Source organism: Mauremys mutica, chromosome 1 (assembly GCF_020497125.1).
Source record: "Mauremys mutica isolate MM-2020 ecotype Southern chromosome 1, ASM2049712v1, whole genome shotgun sequence".
Classification (NCBI taxonomy): domain Eukaryota; kingdom Metazoa; phylum Chordata; order Testudines; family Geoemydidae; genus Mauremys; species Mauremys mutica.
In genome coordinates, this window is record NC_059072.1 from 284,234,280 (window position 1) to 284,259,673 (window position 25,394).

Below are 25,394 nucleotides of genomic sequence, written 5' to 3' on the forward strand. Positions count from 1 at the left end.
GAGTAATTTAAAAAAAAATTGATTTGCATTTCAAATAAGTTTTGACATTGAACAAGTTTACTGCAGTTCTGTTTAATTTAAAGCATTCTTAAAACTCCTTTTTATTTTTGACATGGCTGAAGATAAAGTAGTATTTCTTTAATACTCCAAGATTTCACATTCTTGATAGCTTTCATAGTTATCCAGATAAATTTTATAACATGAGTTGTAAGAGATTTCATTTATCCAAGGGGCAGTAATTGAAAAAATTTAGCATTATTAAGTGAACAATATATAGATAGTTGTGAACAAAGCATTTTAGCATAATGACGTTTCCTAATTCATTTAAAATAGAAGCTGCTCTTTTAAGTGCCTGTAAGTGCAAAGTTAAAAGACCATCCTAATCATTAATATTGTCAGTATAAGGTGATATGAGTAGTTGTAGAACAGACATATAAAAATCACAAGGAAACGTTCTGAAGAAAGGAACATAATGAGTGGAAAGGGATTAATAATATAAAGTACATACTGACTTGTCAAATGAAAGGTGTATTTTCTGTAGTGGTGTTACAGAGAGGAGATTATTCGGTGTGGAGGATTGGTGGATTTATCAGAATTATGTATTCTCCCCCCCCCCTTTATTTTCTGGCCTGCGGCCACAGAAAATCACACTTGAGTTCCTGCATATAATGTTTCTTCTGGGACCCAGCCCAAGCAGGAAATGCTTGGACAGTAGCAGAGATATTGACCTATTGAGGTGGATGAATAGATGAACAGGGAAAGGAAGAAGCATATGACAGAGCGTGAAAAGGAGGGTGGCTGAAACAGAAAAATGAGAATGGAAAAAGGAACAGAGTGAAATAAGGGATGTGGTGGTAAAATGCAAAAATGAGTGAGAGACTAGCAAAAAAGGTGTCAGGAATGAAATATAAAAGAGAGGGGAAGACCTAGAAATTGGAGAGGTGAATCAAAATCAGAGGAATTACTTGGGGCTAGTCGACACTGAAACCTTATATTATCATGGCTAAGTGTGAGAGGTATGGAAAATCCACCTCCCCGAGACGTAGCAATGCTGACCAAACCCCCACTGTAGACCACACTATGTCAAAAGAAGAATTCTTCCATCAGCCTAGCTACCGCTCTCTGGGAGGTGGATTAACTACAGCAATGGGAGAACCCCCTGCTGTTGCTGTAGTGAGCGGCTACACCAGGGGTCGGCAACCTCTGGCACGCGGCTCGCCAGGGTAAGCACCCTGGAGGGCCGGGCCAGTTTGTTTACCTGCCGCGTCGGCAGGTTCAGCCAACCGCGGCTCCCACTGGCCGTGGTTCACCGTCCCAGGCCAATGGGGGCGGCGGGGAACGCCACAGGCCAAGGAACGTACTGGCCGTGGCTTCCCGCTGCCCCCCTTGGCCTGGGACAGTGAATTGGGGCCAGTGGGAGCTGTGACTGGCCGAACCTGCTGACGCGGCAGGTAAACAAACTGGCCCGCCCCACCAGGGTGCTTACCCTGGTGAGCCCTGTGCCAGAGGTTGCCGACCCCTGGTCTACACAGCAGCATTACAGCAGTGCCACTGTAGGTCATGTCTACACTACGACTTTTGTTGGTGTAACTTATGTTGCCCAGGGTGTGAAAAAACACTCCGCTGAGCACCATAAGTTACACCAACAGAAGTGCTGGTGTGGACAGTGCTGTGTCAACAGGAGAGCTTCTCCCGCCAACATAGCTACTGTTGCTCAGGGAGATATTTTTATTATGTCGATGGGCGAGCTCTCTCCTGTCGGCTTAGAGCAGCTAAACGAGTGATCTTACAGTGGCACAGCTGCAGAAGTACAGCTGTGCCGCTGTAAGTTTGCTAGTGTAGATATGTCCTAAGAGTGCAGCCTTAGCCTTGGGATGGAGATGCTATGGTTACTAAAGGAAAACTATCAACAGAAGACTAGCTGGATTGGTAGCCACAAGAAACTCAAATCTTTTGCCTTAAATTTTGGCATGTTTCTCTTCCCCAATCCCATTCAAAAGGGCATGTGGATGTGTTTGTGTGTAGTTCTCCTTCTGTCCAAACAAATAAAATAAAAAACTTTGGCACTGAGTAAATTTTGACCTAGATTGGGGTAGTAACCAAAACACCCAACTCGGCTCAGTTCAATATTTGCAGTTTCTGCTGTGGTATATGAATTGGAACATAGCACGGTTCCAAGTCAAAATTGTGATGTATTGGCAGAGTACCAGGAGGAAACTTGCTCAAACTTTGTCTATGTATCCCTGCTCTAGCCTGTATAATAACTTATCACTACATATTTGGTCTATAGTTTGTCACCAAAATGACAATTAACAGCCCCTCGTATTTGAGTTTAATTTAAGTGGGCAAAAGCAACGGCCAGTGTTTTTAACTTGCGCCACTAATGTAGTCCATGATGATTTTACCTTGTGAGAGCCCAAGCTCTGAATCCATGGGAGATGCAGTTTTTCTTGCCTGCCTGCATTCCTTCTAAATAAGGCTAAGGAGAATTAAGGAAGACTAGCTAGCCACACGCACTGTACCTGTTGGACTGTGTTTGAAGCTGTGGCGGTAGCTTAGGTAAAGACCACTAATAGTCAAACAGTGAATGCAGAAGGGTCACCTAAGTGATATTCCAAAAAACAAAAATGTGAGATTAGTTGGAAAACTAGACAACTGGTGATTAGAGTAGTTGCATTTTCAATAGACTTTTTAAAAAAAAAAAAGGGGGTGGTGGTGTGGGGAGTAGGCAATTCCTGCTTAGTTTTCCATTGTGTATCAATCTTGTCTGGCAACCCCGGCTATATCTTTGCTACGCTTCTCCAATTTAGAAGTAGCTAATCAGTCATGCTGAGTTAAAGGGACATTAGTCAATTTCAAGAAATTTGAGCCAATATTTAAAAAGTACTGAATGTAATAGACAACCTTTAAATAGCACATGTTCATTTTATTAGAATATTCTTATAAAAAGCTAGTAAGAGCTTTTTTTTGCTTCCCTAGCTATTTTTACAAGGTTATTGTATTGAACTGAATAACATTACCAAAAAATATTCAGGTCTCCCTCTTCTTCCCCCTTCCCTCTGTTTACATGCTGCTGTGCTATTGGTTAAATATCAGTTTTATGGTTACTGGTAAACACTTCTTATATGGTCTTTCCCAGACCATATACAGGAGTTCTTCTGAGTGTCGTGTATTAGCATCCTGGCAGGAAGTGCAGTTAACAATTGGCAAAAATAAAGGTAACACTCCTCCAGTCATAGGGAGGAGAGAGAAGACAGGTTGGGGATTAGTAGTAGTTTGTAGATGGGATTTATGGTTTACTACAACAATGTTAGACACTAAAAATCATGGACTGAATAGAGACAAAGTTATGAATTTAAGCTCCCAGGCTTCTCTTTCCTTTTGAGAATGAGGACTGGTCGATCAGATATAGAATGGTCTATGGCCATGTCTACACTACACTGTTTTGTCAAAACAGTGAAGGTGTACTGCAATGCTTCTCCTGCTGATTTAACACTCCTGCTACACTGACATTTAAAAAAAAACACCTGGACGAGTTTTCCCTGATTGTGCTGCAGGTAGAACACATCTTTGCTCACCCCTCCCTCTGCAGCCCATGCGGAACTGCTTTCCATGCCCTCCCCAAATCCCCACACATACTCCTTGCATATTTTAGGGCTGTTGCAGTACCCCATGCACTCCACCCTTGGGGACACGTTTCAGAATTACAACTGGACATATACCCAGCTGTGAGACCCTCATTTCAAAAAATGCTCTTCATTTTCATGTCCCTTGTAGAAAATAGAAATATTTGTATAGCTGTTCCATTTTCTTATTATAAGTTAATAAAAATGTATCTTTGTCTCTTACACATGGTGGTTGCCACTGTATATGAATTTCAGTAGCAATCGGTGCATTTGCAGAGTAAAATTAACACACATACAGCAGTCACTACAAGGGTCGTACTACAGTGCAAGAAAAGAATGCCTGGATTAATGCATTATAGAAAGACGCATTACTGGGGCTCATTGTCAGAATGCTCCTTCAAAGCCTCCCTGATTCGAGTAGCCCCCTGTTGAGGCCCACTAACAGCCGTGGGATCTATCTGCTCAAAAGTAGCCACTAACCGATCTACCTTGACACTCCACCCCGTGAAACTTTTTTTCCCCCTTAGCTTCACAAATGTTATGTAACAGGCTGGTGTGACCATGGGAACATATTCCTTATTGAGGTCTAACCTGTCAAAAAGGCAGCACCAGTGACCCTTTAGTCTGCAAAAGGCCCATTCAATGGTCATTCTGTACCTGCTGAGCCTGTTGAAGTGCTGCTTGTTGCAGTCAAGGTTTCTGATGTAAGGCTTCATGAGCCATGGTAGCAAGGGGTAGACTGAGTCTCACAGCATCACAATTGGAATCTTTTGGTCTGGAAAGTTCCTGCTTGCAGCTTTCTATACAGGCCAGTATTCCCTGAAGATTCGTGTCGTGCATCTTCCCTGACCATCCCGCATTGATGTCAGCAAAATGACCATGGTCATCCACCAGCGCTTGCAATATCATAGAAAAGTAGCTCTTTCTGTGTAGCAAGGTGGTCTGGGGCCAAAATGGGGATTTGTGTGCCATCTATTGCCTTCCTGCAGTTAGGGAATCCCATTGCCACAAAGCCATCCACTATTTCCTGTACATTGCTCAGAGTCACAGTCCTTCATAGCAGGAAGCAATTAATGGCCCTGCATACTTGCATCACTGCAACCCTCATAGTGGACTTCGAGTGATCAGTAACAGTCTGGAGTTGCCAGCTTCCACACAGTGATTGCCACTTGCTTCTCCACAGTGAGGGCAGCTCTCATTTTGGTGTCCTTGGGCCAGAGGGCAGGGGTGAGCTCAGCATACAGTGCCCGGAAGGTAGTTTTGCACATCTGAAAGTTCTGCAGCCACTGCTAATCATCCCATACCTGCATTATGATGCAATCCCACCACTCAGAGCTTATTTTCCAAGCCCCGTACCAGTGGTCCACCATGTGCATCTGCTCCTTGAATTGTTTCTTTCCATTGCATGCAGCAAGGCAGACACCACTGTGTCGTCGTCATCAGATTTGCAGCTCATGAAATAATGCAGGATCAGCTGCGTTGTGTTCATAACGCTCATCACAAGATAGGAGAGCTGTGCGGGATCCATGCTTTCAGACAGATAATGGGCACGCAATTTACTGGGGCTGTTGAAAAACAGCGCAAAACGTAGACGCCCATAGAATGATGGGATGGAGAAAACTGCATCACAGGATGGTAAGCCTGCCCCCATGAGGTACTGTGATCCCTTCCCAGAGCATCCAGCAGCAAATGGTGGTGAATTGCGCAATGGGATAGCTACCAACAGTGCACTGCTCTCTCGATGCAAGGGCGCCAACGGTGGATGTGCTCTGCCATCACAAGGAGCAATGTGTGGACATACAAAAGTAGTTTAATTATAGTGGTGGATGATCGAATTAAGTTGACTGAACTGTAGACATAACCTGTGTCTGAAATCTTTGTTTATTAAGGGAGAGGGTTAATGGTTATGCATCTCTTCTCTTCTTCTTCATCTACACCAGGGATCAGCAACCTTTGGCACATAGCTTGCCAGGGTAAGCCCCTTGGTGGGCCAGGCCGGTTTGTTTCCCTGCTGTGTCCACATCTCTTCTCTTCTCTTTGTACTGGGGGAGAGGCTCAGTGAGTGGGAACCCTCCTCATCTTTCTGTGTTTCTGTATGTTTTTCCTAGTCAGTTTAAATTGCAAGCTCTTTGGGGCAAGAACTGTGTCTTTTAACTTGTTTAATGTGCTTTGTAAACTGCCATGTAGGTTGGTGGCCTGGTATGCAAATAAAGATAACAAGTATGTATGTATGTATATATTTGTTGACCATCTTTGCTCAAAACTAGAGCATAATAAAGTGATAGGGAATAGCCAACATGGATTTGTCAAGAACAAATCATTCCAAAAAACCTAGTTTAATTCTGAGATGTATTAACAGGAATGTTTTATATAAGACATAGGAGGCAATTGTTGCCACTCTGCTTGGCACTAGTGAGGATTCAGGTGGAGTACTACGTCCAGTTTTTGACACCATGCTGTAAGAAAAGTGAACAAACTGAAGAGTCCAAAAATAAGAAGTTAAGAAAACATCTGAGGAAAAGTTGAGAGAGAACTGGGCATTTTAAGGCAGGGGTGTGGATAGGGGTTGGGGCAGAAGGGGACAGGGGTTGGATAGGGGGTGGGGGTCCCGGGACAAGAAGCAGGGGTGGGTTGGATGGGTTGGAGGTTCTGAGAGAGGCAGTCAGGGGGCGGGGGCCAGGCTGTTTGGGGAGGCACACCCTTCCCTACCCGGCCCTACATACAGTTGTGCAACCCCGATGTGGCCCTCAGGCCAAAAAGTTTGCCCAACCCTGGTCTAGGGTGCAGTAAGGGAGATTGAGGCTGGATGTTAGGAAAAACCAACTATAAGAATAGTTAAGCATTGCAACAGGTTACATGGGGTGAAGTCTCTGTCTTCAGAGGTTTTTAAGAACAGTTTAGACAAACATGTGTCTGGAACAGTCTAGGTATACTTGATCCTGCCTCAGCTGAGGCAGGTAGACTAAATGAATTGTCCTTTCCCTGATTCTATATTCTCCTAGCTATGGATATGAACATGTCTGATGTAATTACTACTTTGATACTATTGCTTGGTGGGTGTAGCTGACTTAGCTCAGGCAACATGCAGGGATGGATAGGTCAGCACTTGTTTGGCTTGGTTCCTTCATGGCTGAGAGGTCCCAGGTGATTGTATTGGGTAAATGTATGAGGGTCCTCTCACCAGAGGTGCCATAGTTTTATCTTGTTACCACTCTTTTTTAAAGTGTGTGTCTGTGTGTGTATATATGTGTGTGTGTGTGTATATATATATAATGTGTGTGTGTATATACCGTATTTTCCGGCGTATAAGACGGGTTTTTGGGCTAAAAAACAACCCCCAAAAATCGGGGGTCGTCTTATACGCTGGGTATAAACTCCCGACCGCGGCTGGGATTTAAAAGGCTCTGGGCAGCCGCGGCTGGGATTTAAACGGCTCGGCGCTGTCCGCCGCAGCGGGCAGCGCAGAGCCCTCTGACTTCCCGCCGCGGCTAGGATTTAAAAGTCTCTGGGCTCCCCGCCGCGGCGGGCAGCCCAGAGCCCTCTGACTTCCCCCCGCAGAAGGGGGGGGTCGTCTTATACGGCAAGTATATGGCAAAACTAATTTTTTAATGAAAAAATTAGGGGGTCGTCTTATACGCCCCGTCGCCTTATACGCCGGAATATACGGTATAAATAAAAATAGGGCTGTTGAGAAGCTGAGGTATGGGTTAGTGTTTATACTCAACTTTGTCTCCATCTTGCTTGATCTCAGACGAAGGGGACTGAGTCTCTTATCCAGTGTCTGATGGCATGCATAAGAACAAAGTGGGACTAATTCAGATAAGATACTGATGTGGATAGGTTGGGGGAGGAAAAAATGAAAGCTATAGCTATAGTCTTATCAGCTTGTTTAATTTGAGGATGTGTGCCCATTGTTTTCCAAATTCTTAATTTTAAGAATTTGGTGAGAACAGTAGCTGCATTTAGATGATCAAGTAGCAGTTGTGGCCAGGAGAGCTTTTTCCTATCTGCACTTGATCAGAGGATCCACTCTTCTTTCACATGCAGTTTTTGATATTATGTCTGTCACTTGGAAGTAAGATTACTGTAGTGGTCTCTAGATTGGTCTTACAATATAACAGTGTTTTTCAAAGTTTGGGTCATGACCCAGTACTGGGTCGCGGAATGTAAGGCACTGGGTCGCTCTGGTCATCATCTCCAACTGGGACGTTAAAAGTCCCGTTGGTGGTGCTGCCCAGCTAAGCCAGGCTAGTGCCTACCTGTTCCGACACTGCGCTGTGCCCCGGAAGAAGCCAGCAGCAGGTCCGGCTTCTAGGTAGGGGGGCCATGGGGTTCCACATGCTGCCCCCATCCCGAACACCAGCTCTACGCTCCCATTGGCCGGTTCCCAGCCCATGGGAGCTGGGGGGCAGTGCCTGCAGGTGAGAGACGCGCGGAGCCACTTGTGCACCTCCACCTAGGCGCCAGACCTGGTGCTGGCCACTTCAGGTGCAGCACAGTCCGAGCTGTCAGGACAGGCAGAAAGCCTGCCTCTGCGCCACTGACCGGGAGCCGCCAGAGGTAAGTCTGTGCCCCCATCCCTGGCCCCACGCTAGAGCCCGCAGCCCTCACCCCCTCCTGTACCCCAACCCCCTGACTCAGCCCAGAGCCCCCTCCACACCCCAAACTTCTCATCCCCAGCTCCGTTGGGTCATGGGTATCAACAGTTTTCTGCAGGAAAAAAAGTTTGAAAACCACTGCAATATAAGTCTCCTTTGGAAGATGAAACTGTCACAGAATACAATTACCCACTTACTGAATGGTGGTGTTGGCAGGAGGATTTGACCAGTATTATCCACACTACTTGCTAGCTGACTTTCAAGTATAAATTAGGTGTTGGATTTCATCCTGCAAGGTCCTAACTGACCCTGATATCTGCCCAATTGAAAGGAAGCCTTTTCCCAAAGCAGTACTCCCACAGATGAGATCAGCAGAGGTGCTCAGACTGACTCTCCTTTTGTAATCATGGGAGAGAGCTACCAGTAGGATATTCACAATGAGGCACACCTTCAGGTTTGTAATTATTTTCCCTTTTTTGTGGCTCTAATCCCTGGATCTGAAATAGCCCCCATCTGTTGGACTTTGTGGCATGCTGTCAGGTGCATATGTTTTCTAGGAATTTCCATGAGGAGGAGAATATAAAGGAAATGGGATAGGATTTGAGGCTATATGGGTATTGGCTTGTTTATTACTTGATGCAAGTTGGATTTTGTAAGAGAATAGACTGGCTGGGATACTTTATTGTATTGAGTAACTTTGTATGTAATTTTTAAGTGATGGCAAGTGATGATCAGTGGTTCAGTCATGCTGGAAGGGCATAACGAGTGGGGTCCCACAGGAATCAGTTCTGGGTCCTGTTCTGTTCAATATCTTCATCAATGATTTAGATGATGTCAGAGAGAGTACACTTTTTTATAAAGTTTGCAGATGATACCAAGCTGGGAGGGGTTGCAAGTGCTTTGGAGCATAGGATTATAATTCAAAACCATCTGGACTAATGATCTGAAGTAAATAGGATGAAATTCAATAAGGACAAATGCAAAGTGTTCCATCCTGAGTGGAGTAATCAGTTGCACACATAGAAAATGGGAAATGACTACCTAGGAAGTACTACTGCGGAAAGGGATCTGGGGGTCATAGTGGACCACAAGCTAAATATGAGTCAACAGTGTAATACTGTTGCCAAAAAAAGCAAACATCATTCTGGGACAGGGTTTCTCAAACAGGGGTCGCCGCTTCTGTAGGGAAAGCCCCTGGCGGGCCGGGGCGGTGTGTTTACCTGCCCCGTCCGCAGGTCCGGCTGATCGCGGCTCCCACTGGCCGCGGATCACTGCTCCGGGCCAATGGGAGCTGCTGGAAGTGGCGCGGGCTGAGGGACTTACTGCTGCCGCATTCAGCAACTTCTCCCATTGGCCTGGAGCAGCAATCTGCGGCCAGTGGGAGCCGCGATCGGCCGGACCTGCGGACGGGGCAGGTAAACAGCCCGGCCCGCCAGGGGCTTTACCTATAGAAGCGGCGACCCCTGTTTGAGAAACCCTGTTCTGGGGTGTATTAGCAGAAGTGTTGTAATCAAGACACAAGAAGTAATTATTCCACTTATTCCACGCAGATTAAGTCTTGTCCAGTATTGTGTCCAGTTCTGGGCATCACATTTCAGGAAAGATGTGGACAAATTGGAGAAAGTCCAGAGAAGAGCAACAAAAATGATTTAAAGCTCTAGAAAACACAATCTATGAGGGAAGATTGGAAAAAATTGGGCTTGTTTAGTCTGGAAAAGAAAAGGCTGAGAGGGGACATAATAATTTTCAAGTACATAAAAAGTTGTTACAAGGAGGAGAGAGAAGAATGATTCCTCTTAATCTCTGAGGATAGGACAAGAAACAATGGGCTTAACTTGCAGCAAGGGAGGTTTAGGTTGGGCGTTAGGAAAAACTTCCTAACTGTCAGAGTGGTTAAGCACTGGAATACATTGCCTAGGGAGGTTGTGAAATCTCCATCATTGGAGATTTTTAAGAGCAGGTTAGACAAACACCTGTCAGAGATGGTCTGATAATACTTAGCCCTGCCACTAGTCCAGTCCCCCTCCCATAAGTGCAGGGGACTGGACTAGATAACCTCTTGAAGTCCCTTCCAGTCTTATGATTCTATGACTGAACTTTTGATAAGCACCTTTTTTAAGAAATTGAGAACATTCAGTGTAGAATTAGTGAGACACACATGGGACCCCACACTGAGATTTTTACACTTTTCAGAGTAGAATTGCAATTAAAGGAAAGCTATTCTGTTTGACCTCTTTATTGCAAAGTTTATTGGCTTGGTGTGGTATTTTCCTGGACTAATAAATGGTTTGTTTCCATTTAAGGTGGATAGCAGCAAGGAATCAGCAGAAGCAGCTTGTGATATTTTATCACAACTTGTGAATTGCTCTTTAAAAACACTTGGACTAATTTCAACCGCTCGACCAAGCTTCATGGATTTACCTAAGGTAACTTGTGCATGTTTTGTTTTATTTATTGAATGATTGTAGTGGTAAGTATATTACTGATATAATTTAGAAAGTATGTAGATTTAAAGCAGTAGGTTATCTGTGGCTTCATCTGTTCCTGCTCTTAAAATGCAGGCACTGAGACTCAGTACTCAAATTTGGCTAGAACTTTATTGATTATATCTGCATCATGTGGGTGTTTACAGTACTTGCTTAACTTCCCAGATCTTTTCCCAACATACATTGGCTTCAGTGTAAAAATCTGTGAAATATTGTGTGTGGGGGTGTGTGTGTGCGCGCGCACAGTCTGTATATAAAATAGATCTAAGACCAGCAAGGACCATTCTGATCATCTAGTTTGACCACCTGCATAATACAGGACGTAGAATTTCACCCAGTAATTCCTGCATCAAGCCAATAACTTCTGGTTGAGCTAGAACATACTTTGTATAAATATCTGTTTTTTGATGTCATAACTTGAAACAATGGAGAATCCATTGCATCCCAAAGTAAGTTGTTCCAATGATTAATGGTCATCACTGTTAAAACTTTGCACCTTATTTCTAGTGTGACTTGGTCTAGCTTCAGTTTCCAGCTATTGGATTTCGTTGTGCCTCTGCTAGATTAAAGAACTTCCATTATCGGAAATCTCCCCATCCATAAGGAGACGAGGAAGGGCAAACTACGGCCTGCAGGCCAGATAGGGCCCGTCAGGGCTTTCAATCCAGTCCACGGTATTGTCAGCCTAATGGTGCAGCGGGGCTAAGGCAAGCTCCCTGCCTGCCCTGGCCCTGCGCCGCTCCCGGAAGTGGCCAGCACCACATCCCTGGGTGGGGGTGGGCGGAGGGCTCTGTGCACTGCCCTTGCCTGCAGGCACCACCCCCCACAGCTCCCATTGGCTGGGAATGGGGAACCTTGAGCCCCTGCCCCTCCCGTACCCCTCTTACACACAACCCCTTGCCCTGAGCCTCTTCCTGCACCCTGCACTCCCTCCCGCACCCCAACCCTCTGCCCTAGCCCTACATTCCTGGCCCTGCATACAATTTCCCCACCCAAATGTGGCCCTTGGGCCAAAAAGTTTGCCCACCCCTGTTATAGACAGTGGTCAGAGTCACATCTTGGCCTTTTCTGAGAGAAACTCTTTAGTATGTCACTATAAAGTGGATTTTCCAGACCTTGAATCATTTTTATGGCTCTTTTTCTGACCCCTTTCCAGATTTTCAGCACCCTTTTTGAAGGGTGAACACCAGAAGAAGTGGCCATAGTATTGCAGTAACGGTGTCACTAATACTTAAGGCTAAGATTTAGTCATGGGTATTTTTAGTAAAACTTATGGACAGGTTACAGGCAATAAATGCAAATTCACGGCCCATGACCTGTCCATGACTTTTACTGTAAATACCCCGACTAAGGTGCCGCTGCCCCTATAGGGCCTGAACAGCAGCCGGTGCTGGACTGGTCCTGGGGTCAGCTGTACCAGCTGCTGCAGCCATGGAAGTCACGGCATCCATAACCTCCATCGCAGACTCGCAGCCTTATTAATGCCATATATAGTGATAATAACTTGTCCTTTCATCCACTCTTTATTCTCCTGCTTATACATTCACAGATCACCTATTTTTACCGGGAGCTTGTGTTGGCACCATTCAGTCTCATTCATTACCTAGATACAATCCCCCATCTTTGGGACCTACAATCTTTTGTTCCTAGATGTATAACCTTACATTTGGCTGTATTAAAACACCTGTTGTTCAAATGAGCCCAGTTTACCACTCAGTCCAGATAGCTATATAGAACCAACCTGTCCTTATCATTATTTACCCTCCCACACTAATTTTTGTTACTTGCGAACTTCACCAGCAATGGTTTTATAAATTTTCCAAACTGTTGATTGCTATTGAATAGCATGGGCCAACTACAGATCCTTGTGGGACATTGCGAGAAATAGCCCCATTGGCAGATGATTCTCCATATACAGTTACTACTTGATCTATCAGCCATTTTTTTTAATCCAGTATATATGGGTTGCAGTAGTAGTACTAACTTTTTTTTAATTGGAATGTCATGTGTGACTTTACAGAAGTCTAAATATGTTATGCCAACTTTATCAACCAAATTTCTAATATCAAGTGGTATTAAGTTTAACAAAAGTAACTTTTTTAGTTTAAAAAAAAAAAGTTTGGCATTTATTATGCAATCATCCTTTAATTCTCTGATTACGTACTTCATCAGGCTTTCTGTGACTTTGCCCAGGACTAATTGGCCTATTTTTTTTTGTTTGTTTACCCGAGCTATCCATCCTGTGCACATTTTATAAAATACTGGCATTAGACTAGCTTGTCTCAGTTCCTCTGGAATTTTGCAAGAGTTTCAAGACTTGTTAAATATCAGCATCAATGAGTTGGAGCTTCTCAGCCAAATCTTTTTAAAACTCTTGTGTCAAAGAAAAGTTATCTTTTCTTACATGTTAAATGTTTAACTTTGGTAGTTCCTTCCTACTTACTTTCGGCAAAGAAAGTACTACTTCCTGACTGGTAGATGTGTGTACATCATCCTTCTCTTCTCCTCCTCCTTGTTAGAGTAGTTAGCTCTCTTGATATTCAAATCAAAATGGTTCAGGGGAGTTTGCATAGATCAGTGGACATCTTGAACACAGCAGGGCCCTCTGAAAAGGCTCCTTTAATAAATGAGGAAATTCAAGCTGCCCTAGATGGGACTGACTCTGCAGCTAGAGTTAGGCATTTGTGTTTCTTCCAGAGATGGCAGCACAGAATTCAGGCCCTATGTTGTTTTCAGGGAAGACAGATGCAGCTGTGTATCTATCTTAATCTTTTGGGAATCCCACTTCTTAGATGCTTAGACCCATATTACAGCTGATCACTGGATTCTAAGCACCGTGGAACTGAGATACACCCTGCAATTTCCTTCTTTCCCTTCCTCCCACTTACCTTCCTCATCCCTCTTCAAGGTCCATTCTTATGAGGCTACTCTTCTACAAGAAGTACAATCTCTTAAACAACTGGGAGCCACAGAAGAGGTTCCTCCTCTTCCTCCTTATAGGGGGAAGGGTTTTTATTCCAATTATCTTCTGGTTCCAAGTCAAAAGGGAGACTCAGACCTATTCCGGACCTGCAAAACCTAAACAAATACACACATTTTCTGTTCTTTAAGTATGGTCACTCTGGCCTCCGTCATTCCTTCCCTAGATCCTGGCAATTGGTACACTACCCTAAGGCTGTTTACTTCCGCATGGCCATCCATCAGAACCACAGGTAGATTCTAAGACTTGTGACCATGGTCCCTTATCAGTTTGCAGTCCTGCCATTTGACCTGTCTGAAGCCCCAGAAGTCTTCATAAAGTGCATGGTGGTGGTAGTATATTTTTCTCAGGAAAGCAGATGTAGAGGTGTTCCCATATCTGGATGACTGGCAGATCCATAGTCACTCCAAAAATGACTGGACATCAGTTTGGTCAGGGTTCAGTCTCTTTCATTCCTTGGGCCTGTTAATCAACAAGGACAAGTCAGTTCTTGGTCCTGTTCAGAAAATAGAGTTCCTAGGAGTTGTACTCACTGTACAGTGTCAAGGGCAGCCCTGCCTCAGCTGAGATTCAAAGAAATTCAGGATCTCTCCATGGATCTCAAGGCATATCCTTCACAAAAGTAAGAAATTGACGAAGACTTTTAGGACACCTAGCATCATGCATGTACATGACTTAGCATGCCAGACTTCACCTCAGGAAGCTGCAGTGGTGGCTGAAGTTTTTTATACTCTCTCATCATCCACTGGACATCTTGACTCATGTACCTGCAAGGACTTTATATTCTCCCTGGACTGGAGGATGGATCCTGCCAATGTATGTACAGGAGTCCCCTTCTCCCCATCTTTACCCTCAGTGACTTTATTTACAGCTGCTTCATCTTGGTTGGGAAGCACACATGGGGAACCTCTACAGATTCAGGACCTGTGAGCAGACCAAAAATCTTTCTCTCCACATAAATGTCTGGGAATTGTGGGTAATTCACCTGGTGTTAGGCTTTCCTGTAGCACATCAAAAGAAGCGTGGTTTAAGTCCTCACAGACAATACAGCTGTGATATTCTGTTTGAACAGACAGAGTGGCGCCAGGTCAGATTGCCTTTGCCAAGAAGCTGTGGATCTCTGGGACTTTTGTATCGGCAATGCATTAACATTCAAAGCCTCCTACCTCCCAGGTGTTCAGATCTGCCAGCCAGTTTCTCAGCTGATCTTTCTTTCAGCAAAAATCCCAAATGGTCTCAGGCTGGATGTCATCAAATTCATCTTTCAGACTGTTGGGGTGAGGTTACCAGAGTTAGATCTCTTCACCACTGGACTGACCAGAAAGTGCCACCTATTTGTGTACAAGTGTGAGCTCCTTGACAGATGTTTTCCTTCTGTCTTGGAGGAGCAAGCTACTGTAGGCCTACCCCCTGATTCCAAAGGTGCTACACAAGCTCAGACAGGATCATGCCCACGCAAGGTTCATAGTGCCAAGCTGCCCTTGTCAACATTGGTTCTCAGAAATATTGAACCCTTCTGTCAAGAAAATGATAATACCTCAGGAATCTGACTTAATATCTCAAAGTCAAAGTTGGATGTTGCATCCCAACCCATCTATTCCATATGTGAGAGCATGGATGCTCAGTGGTTAATGTCTCAGGAAGCAGAGTTCTGTCTGGGTTCAAAACATCCTTTAAATAGCAGAAAACTGTCCACTAGATACTCCACTGATGAAGTGGAAGCATTTTTCAGTGTGGTCTCAGCACATTTATTTAACTTTTGCATTCTTCCATCCAGTGTATTCTGGGCTTTTTACCTAGAAAGAGATCACCTGGCAGCCATGCTTTCTGCCCTCTAGAGGGGATGGTCTAGTTTTGTTTGTTTTTCTTTTAACCCTATGATTATCCATTTTTGGAAGGTTTGGACAGGCTATATTCACATGTCACAGAGCTCTCGCTTCTCTGGGATTTAATTTGGCTCCCATTAGAGTTGCCAGCACCAGTGTTCTTGGTAGCTGTTTCCTCAGCTGGGAGGATAAAGGCATTGACCGTGTTGGTTGCTGCCACCACCCCCAAATACAGTATGTTTTATAAGGACAAGGACTATTTACACTCTCTCTGGGCTTGTCTACACTACAGGACTATTTCGAATCTACTTAAGTCGAATTTGTGGATTCGACCTTAATAAGTCGAATTTGTGTATCCATACTAAATACACAAATTCGAACTTCTTAGTCCACATTCACGGGGCCAGCTTCGACTTTGGAAGCGGTGCACTGTGGGAACCTATCCCACAGTTCCCGCACTCCCCGCTGCCCATTTGAATTGTGGGATTTCCCCCCAATGCATGCTGGGGGGAAAAATGTGTCGTCATTGAACCGTCAATCCCGCCCTCCCTGTCTTCCTTGAAAGCGCCGGCGGGAAATCTGTTCGCGCCCTTCTCTGGTCGGTTACAGCGTGGACGCCACAGCACTGCGAGCATGGAGCCCGCTGCGATCATCGCTGCACTTATGGCCGTTGTCAACTCCTCGCACATTATCGTCCACCTCTTCCACAGTCAGATGCTGAGAAACCGGGCGAGGAGGCTCCGGCAGCACGGTGAGGAGAGTGGCGCAGACCTCTCACAAAGCAGGGTACGCCGGGCAGTGGAGATCATGGTGGCAATGGGTCAAGTTCATGGTGTGGAACGGCGATTCTGGGCCCGGGAAACAAGCACAGACTGGTGGGACCGCATAGTGCTGCAGGTCTGGGATGACACAGAGTGGCTGCGAAACTTCAGGATGCGTAAGGGCACTTTCCTTGAACTGTGTGACTTGCTGTCCCCTGCCCTGAAGCGCCAGGACACAAGGATGCGAGCAGCCCTGACTGTGCAGAAGCGAGTGGCCATAGCCCTCTGGAAACTTGCCACGCCAGACAGCTACCGGTCAGTAGCGAACCACTTTGGCGTGGGCAAATCTACCGTGGGGATTGCTGTCATTCAAGTAGCCCACGCAATCGTTGAGCAACTGCTCTCAAAGGTAGTGACTGTCGGAAATGTCCAGGCCATCATAGATGGCTTCGCCGCGAATGGGACTCACATCCCTATCCTGGCACCAGCCCACCAGGCCAGCGAGTACATTAACCGAAAGGGCTACTTTTCAATGGTGCTGCAAGCTGTGGTGGACCATAGGGCCACAGGCGCCTTGGACACTGAAAAGGAACTCTTCAACTACCGGCTGAGCAAGTGCAGAATGGTGGTGGAGTGTGCTTTCGTCTCAAGGGGAGATGGCGGACCTTACTGACTCGCTCGGACATCAGCGAAAAGAATATCCCCGTAGTTATTGCTGCTTGCTGTGTGCTCCACAATCTCTGTGAGAGCATGCAGCCAAGTCTGTAGCATGGCACTGTGGGCTATGCAGTGACATTACAATTCCCCCCCCCCCCCCAGAACAACAGAAAGTCTTCTGACACCAGAAACGTGACGGAAACAGTCAGTAACACCAAACCGCTTTTAATAATGTAATACACAGTGGGGGGTTTGAACTTGGAGTTGGGACTGGTTGATGCTGTAAAGAAAGAGCTTGTACAAATTTACAGCGCGACAGTTGTCTCTAACATTATCGGTGTGCTGCGGTGCAGAGATGCACTGCAGGGGGGCTCTCTCCTCCTGACTGCGGTCTTGCAGAACATCTACAAGGCGCCGGAGCGTCTCCGTTTGCTCCCTCATTAGACCAAGCAGCGTTTGAGTCGCCTGCTGGTCTTCCTGCCGCCACCTATCCTCCCGTTCCAGGTGTGTGCGATGCTGCTGACACAGGCTCTCCCTCGACTGTCTCTGCTCTGCCGCCTCCGCTCTGGAGCTGGCCATCAGTTCCTGGAACATGTCGTCCCTTGTCTTTTTCTTTCGGCGTCTAATCCGAGCCAGCCTCTGCGAGGGGGATGGCGGGGCAGTCCGGGAAGGAGCCGAAGCTGTGTGATGTGAAAAAGTAGGTGATTTCCTTGAACACATACATGTTTGCCAACAGTAAACACAGTCTAGTCAGTTTCAGTTAACAAGACCAAAGAGGGAACCAAGTCTCAGGAGATCTCAGAACTAGTCCGAGATTTCGGAATACGCTCTCATTGGCGGCGCCATTGCACTGGAGAGCGCACAAGCGAGGAAAGATAGCTGCATCCCTCTTGCACAAAGTCCTGGTAAGCCTTACAGTACATACTGCTTATCAGTTACTGGTTAGCTGTGCTCTCCTGCTAAAGGCAATGTGCAAAGCAGAAAGGATAAGCCTTTAGCAGCCCCTCCCGCCAGCGCACGGGAACGATCAATGCATGCTTGTTCTCTGTGGACTCTCGCACGTGGCTGTTAGGCGAGGGTCATTGTTATGCAACCTAATTGTAAACCATTAACAATAGTAACACTACACTAATTGCCCTACTTAGATGCAGTATTTGCAGACCGAGATCACCCTGAGGCGGGTCACTCGTGCCCAGAAAGACCGCATGTTACGGGACGCACTGCACAGACCAGGACCATATGCAGCAATGCTAGTAGAGGCGATGGTTCCACTCTATATTCGGATGTCCTGGCGTGGAAGAGTCTGCTTCCACGGAGCGCCCAACAAGCGACCTCTTCCGACGAACCTCATGCGGAGGCTTTGCGAGGAACTGAATGACACCTTCGTAGAAATGTCGCTAGAGGACTATTTTTCTATCCCCATTTGTGTGGACCTTCTCTTTATATAGTTTAATATATATTATAGTTTAATATTTAGAATGTTTTAATTTGTAAATATTTAGAATTTCTTAAAGTCCATTTGTGTGGACCTTCTCTTCATATAATTTAATATATATTATAGTTTAATATTTAGAATTTTGTAAATACTGTTTCTATTTTTTAACGGGCGGGGAGGGTTGGTAGGGGATCTCTGTGAGGGTGATGAAGAGATGTGTAGACCAGGCCTCTGTAAATTCCTGACTAAACTTAACTGACTTTTTCCCCTTAATTAAGCTATCTATTTGCCTTCCTCTCTTCCGAAGCCACATTCCCATAAGGAGGAAGAGACACTGCATACATTGGATGTTAAAGTGTTGTTTTCCGTTTGGACAGAACCAGCCTCTTTAGGAGATCTCCTTAGCTGTTTCCTTTGCTGACAGGATGAAGGGCCTTCCTTTAGGATTTCATCTTCTATTTGCATATGCTATGACATTGCCAAAGTCCCTATGCTGAGCAGTTTTAGTGCACTCTACAAGAGCTCAAGAGACTTCGGCTGCATTTGAGTCATATCAATAAAGGAAATCTGTAAAGCTGCAGCCTAGTGATCGATACATACTCTCACAAAACATTATACTATCAGCATTAAAGGGTTGATGCCAAATTCAGATGTGTAGTTTTACAGTCATTGTTCAGGTAGACTCTGAAACCCTTTTCTGGGCTGAATTGTTTGTGACTAACTAGAAGTGGAAAATCCCTTTTAAGAATCAAAAACCATTACTAACCTGTTCTGTAACTATTGTACTTCAAGGTGGGTCCATTCCATAACCCACCCTCCTTTCCCTCTCTATCAGTGTGTTATCCAATAAGAAGGAACTGAGGAGGGCCAAATCCACCCCTTTAGACCATTGGCTGGCAGCATAAGAGTGTCAAGGGTGCATGTGCCACCTCAGTGAGTATCACTATGGGAAGAACATATCTGGCTCCGGCACACTGGGTGCACACGCACCTGAAGTGGAATGGATTTGTGAAACACATTTCAAAGAACAATTACAAAACAGGTTAACTCTCTTTTTTTACACATTTTGTAAGACTGCCTTCACAATTATAAGAGTGGCCTGTGATGCACAGGAGGTCAGACTGTGACCTGGTGTTCTCTTCTGGTCTTAAACTTTGGCATCTTATTTTAATAATTTTGATTAAATTTCAGACTTTCATTTTTTGCTAAACTTAGTCTTTGTATGTAGATAAAGAACAGATTTTACATATGGCAGTTTACCCTCATGTCTGAATCTGGAGGATGTTGCCTTGGAAGTGCACTTTGCAAGTAATCTTCAGAGCTTACTTTTAGGTTCACTAGTCAATTTGTGCACTTGTATAGGATATTTTGAATGTTAGAGCACTGCATTTTTTGTCCCAGTTCCTGAGTTTCTGTTAATGTTGGATATTATCAATGACCGACCATAGACAAGGATTTATAACAAAAACTAAATACTTGATCTTTGCTTTTTAAAAAAATAAATAAAATAAAAACTGGGTCAAATGTTTTACTATCTAGCTGAGATAAAATGGATGCAGTAATGTTAACTATTGCAGTAGGTGTTAGACTAAAGGAAGGTATAGACCAGGGATCGGCAACCTTTGGCACATGGCTCACCACGGTAAGCACCTTGGTGGGCCAGGCCGGTTTGTTTACCTGCCGCGTCCGCAGGTTCGGACAATCGTGGCTCCCACTGGCTGCCGTTTGCCGCTCCAGGTGAATTGGGGCGCCGGGAAGTGGCACGGACTGAGGGATGTGCTGGCCGTCGCTTCCTGCCACCCCTATTGGCCTGGGGCCGCGAACTGCGGCCAGTGGGAGCCGCAATCGGCCAAACCTGCGGACACAGCAGGTAAACAAACCGGCCTGGCCCACCAAGGTGCTTACCCTGGCAAGCTGTGTGCCAAAGGTTGCCGATCCCTGGTGTAGACTATCTATATGTGAAGATGTAAGGGAACATTGGTTTTGAAAATATATTTGGAATATTTCACATCCCTGTTTCACTGTTATTGTTTTTCTCCTTTCTGCAGTCACATTTTATCTCTGCACTGACAGTGGTGTTTGTAAACTCCAAATCCCTCTCTTCACTTAAAATAGATGATACGCCAGTAGATGATCCGTCCCTCAAAGTACTAGTGGCTAACAACAGTGATACGCTCAAGTTGTTAAAAATGAGCAGTTGTCCTCATGTTTCTCCTGCAGGTGAGCTACCCTGTGTGTGTTTAAAAATGTGTGGTTGGTGTGTGTGTTTGTGAGTGTTTTTTTGGTTTCACAGTGTGAACTTTCCAGCAAGCTTCTGAAAAATTGCGGGTTTTGGCTAGTATTTACAGCCTCTGACATTTTAATACTTGTTCCATTGTTTTTGTTTCTTAAGAATATTAAAACTGTATGCCTAGAATTATTTTGACTAGTACTGAAACATAGTATTTGACCATCATGGACAAATTTTGAGCAGGGGGGAGGATGAAAATTGATTTAAATTTTTTTTAAACATAAGCAGTATCTGTTTGCTGCTACAGCTTTAAAGAAAGTTAAAATGTCTAAGCACCTAATACCAGAGTGTGTTGAAGTGCTAAACTAGCTTTTGACAGCGGTATCCTCTTTTGCAAGTGCAGAATATTTTTTTTGTTCTAGTTTGTTCAGTTCAATGATTAGTTCATTCAGAGTTGAAAAAAACAGAATTGTTTTCCTTTTTTAGTCTAAGAATAAAAACAAGGTTTGAGAGAATGACTAATTCTAAAATTTTAAAAAAAGACATGGTGACCAGAAACAATCAGTTTAGTTCGTTAACTACAGATGATGCATCCTTTTGTTTAATAAATCAGTTTTTATCAAAAATATTTTGCATTTAACTTTATTTGTGTATCCATCACATTAAAGGCAGTTTCATTTAACCAATACAAATTTAAAATGCTGTTTTAGTGCATTTTAAATAAATTCCAATTTCCATCCAAATAGAGCATGATACAAATAAAAAGTGAATCATCTAGTAAATAAGTGCATCATTCACCATTTTCTAACATAAAGTAAAAATTAAGAATCTATATATGCTATATAATTGCTGAAATAAATGTGCATAGCTATAGTGATCCTCCTGATCATCAAAAGTACCAAATTCATTGTAAAGTTTTATATAGTTGCAAATCAACATGTTCTAATGCCTACCAACTAATGAGAATAAAATTTTCTTTAGGAAAATAACAAGTATAAATACACAACAAAATTAAAACCAGTGATTTAAATCAAAGTTTTCTACTTGTTGATTTAAATCAGTCCACCCTGGAGGAAGCGGGGTGGGGGTGAGGGTAGGGTGTGTGTGGAGGAATCCTTTTAAAAGGCTGAATCCAATTTGATGACTTAAAATGGGTTGACAACTCTCTTGTGCTTCACTGGAAGTAGAATACATTCTCAGGTATTTCAGAATGTAAGTTTCTCCAGAGCATTTCATTATGACTATGACTTGAATTATGGAGTGCCATGGATAATGGAGTTGCTGATTTCCTTGTTCTGAAAGAGCAATTTTATACTTTACTTGAACTGAAAACAAAAAAAAATAGACAACACAACATCAAAGGGGTGAAGGACTTGAGCTGTACAACACATCTCCTGTCACTGACAGTCTACTTTAACACAATGCAAGGGTGAAGCTAGTTTGTGCAGTAGACAGAGCATTCTCAAGCTGGTTCAAGATCGTAGAACTTTCTCCTGCCGGAACTAAGAACTACCTTACATTTTCACTGTTCCAAAAGCAATGCATGATTTGAGCTTGCTTTCACAAATAACAGTGCATCCGCTTAAAATGACACATTTTCCCAGAGGAAAAGAAAATTGCAGGAACCAAACATGAGATGCTATTCATTTTCTTTAATTTATCTTTGGAAGATAGATGGACACCAGGGTGATTATTCAGGTTTTTACATTATATGTAACAGTAATTTTAATAATGACATAAAATTTAGCAGCACAATGCTGAGTAAAGATGTAAGGAAAACAGGATAGTCCACCCAGAATGACGAGAACTCGCACTCTAATCAATTTACTTGGTGGTACTTGGATGTGTAGCTTTTCACAAATAAGGGTATATGTTGTTTTAACATGGAGAAATCTGTGGAGTGCCGGTATCTTTAAAAAAATTTTAATCACGGTTACTTTAAACAAGACATTGACTTGTACACTATCATAGCACTAAAATAACTCAGTTTTTCTTCCCTTCCCTCCCCCCGGTTTACTGCTTAAGCACTGCTTAAATATGTAATAGTTGGTATTTGACAATACTTTGCTTTCATGACCATAGAAAATCATCTTGTCAATTTATATTATAATGGCTTGGTTTAAATTTAAAGATTTTAGGTGGAAAATGGCATTTCCTTTTTAAGGAACAGAGCACAACTACGGTTGCCCTTTTTTGTGAGGCGGTAGAATGGAGCAAAACGAAATAATGACAAAACAATGGACTGTGCTAAGCAAGTGGGAAAAGAACTCAGCTGAGGTCTGGTGTGGCTGGCTAGAGAGAACAAAGTGGAACAGACTGGAAATGAGCTAGCGTGTAGACCAGGGGTCCCCAACGCGTGCCCGAGTGTGCCATGGCGCCCACAGGGGCATCTAAATGCACCCGCGTCCTGGCCGGTGGTTGAGCATCCGCCGAAATTGGGCGGCATTTCAGCAGCGACGCCTCTGGATCATGCTGCTTGCTGCCGACAAGCGGCATCATCCATAGGCGTCGCTGCCGAAATGCCGCTGAATTTCGGCGGATGCTCAACCACCGCCACCACGGTCCTTCGTCTGGCGCCTGCTAGACAAAAAAAGGTTGGAGACCACTGATGTAGACAGTTGGCTTCATGTTATGTTTGAGCTCCAAAGCAAGGAAATTACAATAGAAGCAAGAATATCTGGAAGAAAATAAGGAAACTTGAGTACTCAGGCTTACCACTTTTTTTGTGTGGTTGGTTGGGTTTTTTTTGTTTTTGTTTTTGCATGGAAGAGTTCCACTTATCAGATTGCTATAAACTGTTGAAAAAACTTGAATTCACAGTGCCTAATTCCTTTTGAGCATTCAATCCTAAGTGACTTGCCTAGAATCACACAGGATGTTTGTGGCAGAGTAGGGATCTCCTACGTTGCAGGCTAGTGCTCTAGCCCCTGGACATTCCTTCCTCTGTGACTTATTATGGAGGCACCAGTCACAGCTCTTCAATTGAGTTCTGTAGTTTATATTGTTTGAATTACAGTGAGTCACTTGACCATCATAGTTACCAGTCACCTAGAGTTTTTATTATGATTTTCATATTTTCCTTTCAAAAATACTTCAGAAAGGATTACATTTCACTGAGTGCTGTTTTAGGAAACATTTTCCTTTTTTAACAAAAATATGAACATTTGTAATGTTACTATGAACAATTCTTACTCCCGAGTCTTGCAGTATCTCTGTATGTATCACTTAAGTTTTTCCACAGGGTTACTGGGGAAGAGGACAGCTGACACCTCTATTTCGGTGTGTAAATTGCATAATATTCTGGGATTCAGTAACTAAGCTTTTGGGTTTCTTTACTTTATACTCCAGTCTTTATGAAGCTGAAGAATTTCACTCAAGTTTAATCTTAATTGATTTTGAGAATAAAGACAATTTTCATATTTACATTATTTTTACAGGAAATTAAATAGAAAAGACACTTCAGTTATGCAACACAAAGAATTAAATGGTAGGATATTGAAATGAATGTAACTGGTATACACTAAATGCAGTATTAAAGTGACAGATTGGAGAATATTATTGATATAATGAAAACAGTTTTACATTTAATGTTTCTGATCCTGAGGTAGAAAACACTTTTAAGTGTTTGTAGTTTTTTTGAAGAAATCATTACATTTTTAGGGTCAATGTTTTGAATAAGTAGAGCTTAAGTGAAAATTTTTTAGATGTTTGACATTTTTTTCCAATTATTGCAAATTTGTGGCTTAATTTTTCAGCTGAAATTTTCAGTTCTAAATCAAATGTTTTGTTTCCTGTAGGTAAACAAAATTTGACCATACTCAGCCTAAACTTTAGGCTGCATTCTGCGGCATGCAAAACCCAGAAGGCTGTATATAGTGGGAATAAAAAAAAAAAACCCTTACGAACTGTAGTAGTTTAAATTTACCATAAAATGGGACAGCAAATACAAAGTATATATATCATGGGTTGGTGATAAAGATGTTTTTTATTGGCACTGTCTGCATGCTATTTAACCACTAGGCAAGGCTGCTGCTTTATAGGAAGAAGTGAGAACTCTGCAGGCACCCCCACCTCCCCCCAAAAAACAAAGCAAACAGTAAAACAGCCACTCTAGAAGTTGCTGGCTCCAATTTTCAGTTCCCTACTCTCTACACTGCTACACCTCCTCCAGGGTTGCCCAGCAAGATCCTGACTGCCAAAAATCTCGTGCCCCACCAAGGACCCTCCCAAATGGATACCACCCACAGGAGAATGAGAACCGTCCCCAGCACTTCCAGACATGACTGCATCCCCCCAAGGTCCAGCACCGGTGCTTCCAGAACCCCACTCCCTCCCGGAAGATCCAGCACTGCCCTGGAGATAGCGAGAGCTGCCCACCGCCCCAGCACCCCCATCTCAAGATCCACCTGAACAGCACTCCCCAGTCTGAGAGACGACAAGGCCACAGACCATCCCTGCAGTACCTGAACCTGTGGAGACAATGCAGCAGGAGGAGCAGCGGCCATGAGTGAGGGTAGCCACGCCATGGCAATCAGCTTGGACGGAGGAGCTGGCAAAGGCTGACAACTTCGAGAACTTCGACACCCTGATGGACAGACTGACTACAGAACTATCTGCGGAAATCGCAGCTGGAAGGAGGGAACCCCAGGAGACCACACGGACCACTTGCAGATTCCCTGCGCCAAGCCAAAACAGCACTTCCAGAGAAGGCAGGAGAAGGGATGCTGGCCACGGCTACAATCTGGCAGCGGCATCCAGAAACTATACGGGATGACCCGCCCAAAAGCCATGTGGG

At 44.1% G+C, this 25,394-nt stretch overlaps 1 protein-coding gene across 2 annotated transcripts in view; it reads left to right on the forward strand.

Annotated features, from left to right (window-relative positions):
* FBXL3 (F-box and leucine rich repeat protein 3) overlaps positions 1 to 25,394 on the forward strand; it is a 36,570-nt gene that overhangs the window by 4,956 nt on the left and 6,220 nt on the right. For both annotated transcript variants that reach the window (XM_045011306.1, XM_045011312.1), the window contains exons 3-4: positions 10,528 to 10,650; positions 20,418 to 20,589. In XM_045011306.1, coding sequence (XP_044867241.1) covers positions 10,528 to 10,650; positions 20,418 to 20,589 — 295 coding nt within the window. The remainder of the gene's footprint in view (positions 1 to 10,527; positions 10,651 to 20,417; positions 20,590 to 25,394) is intronic.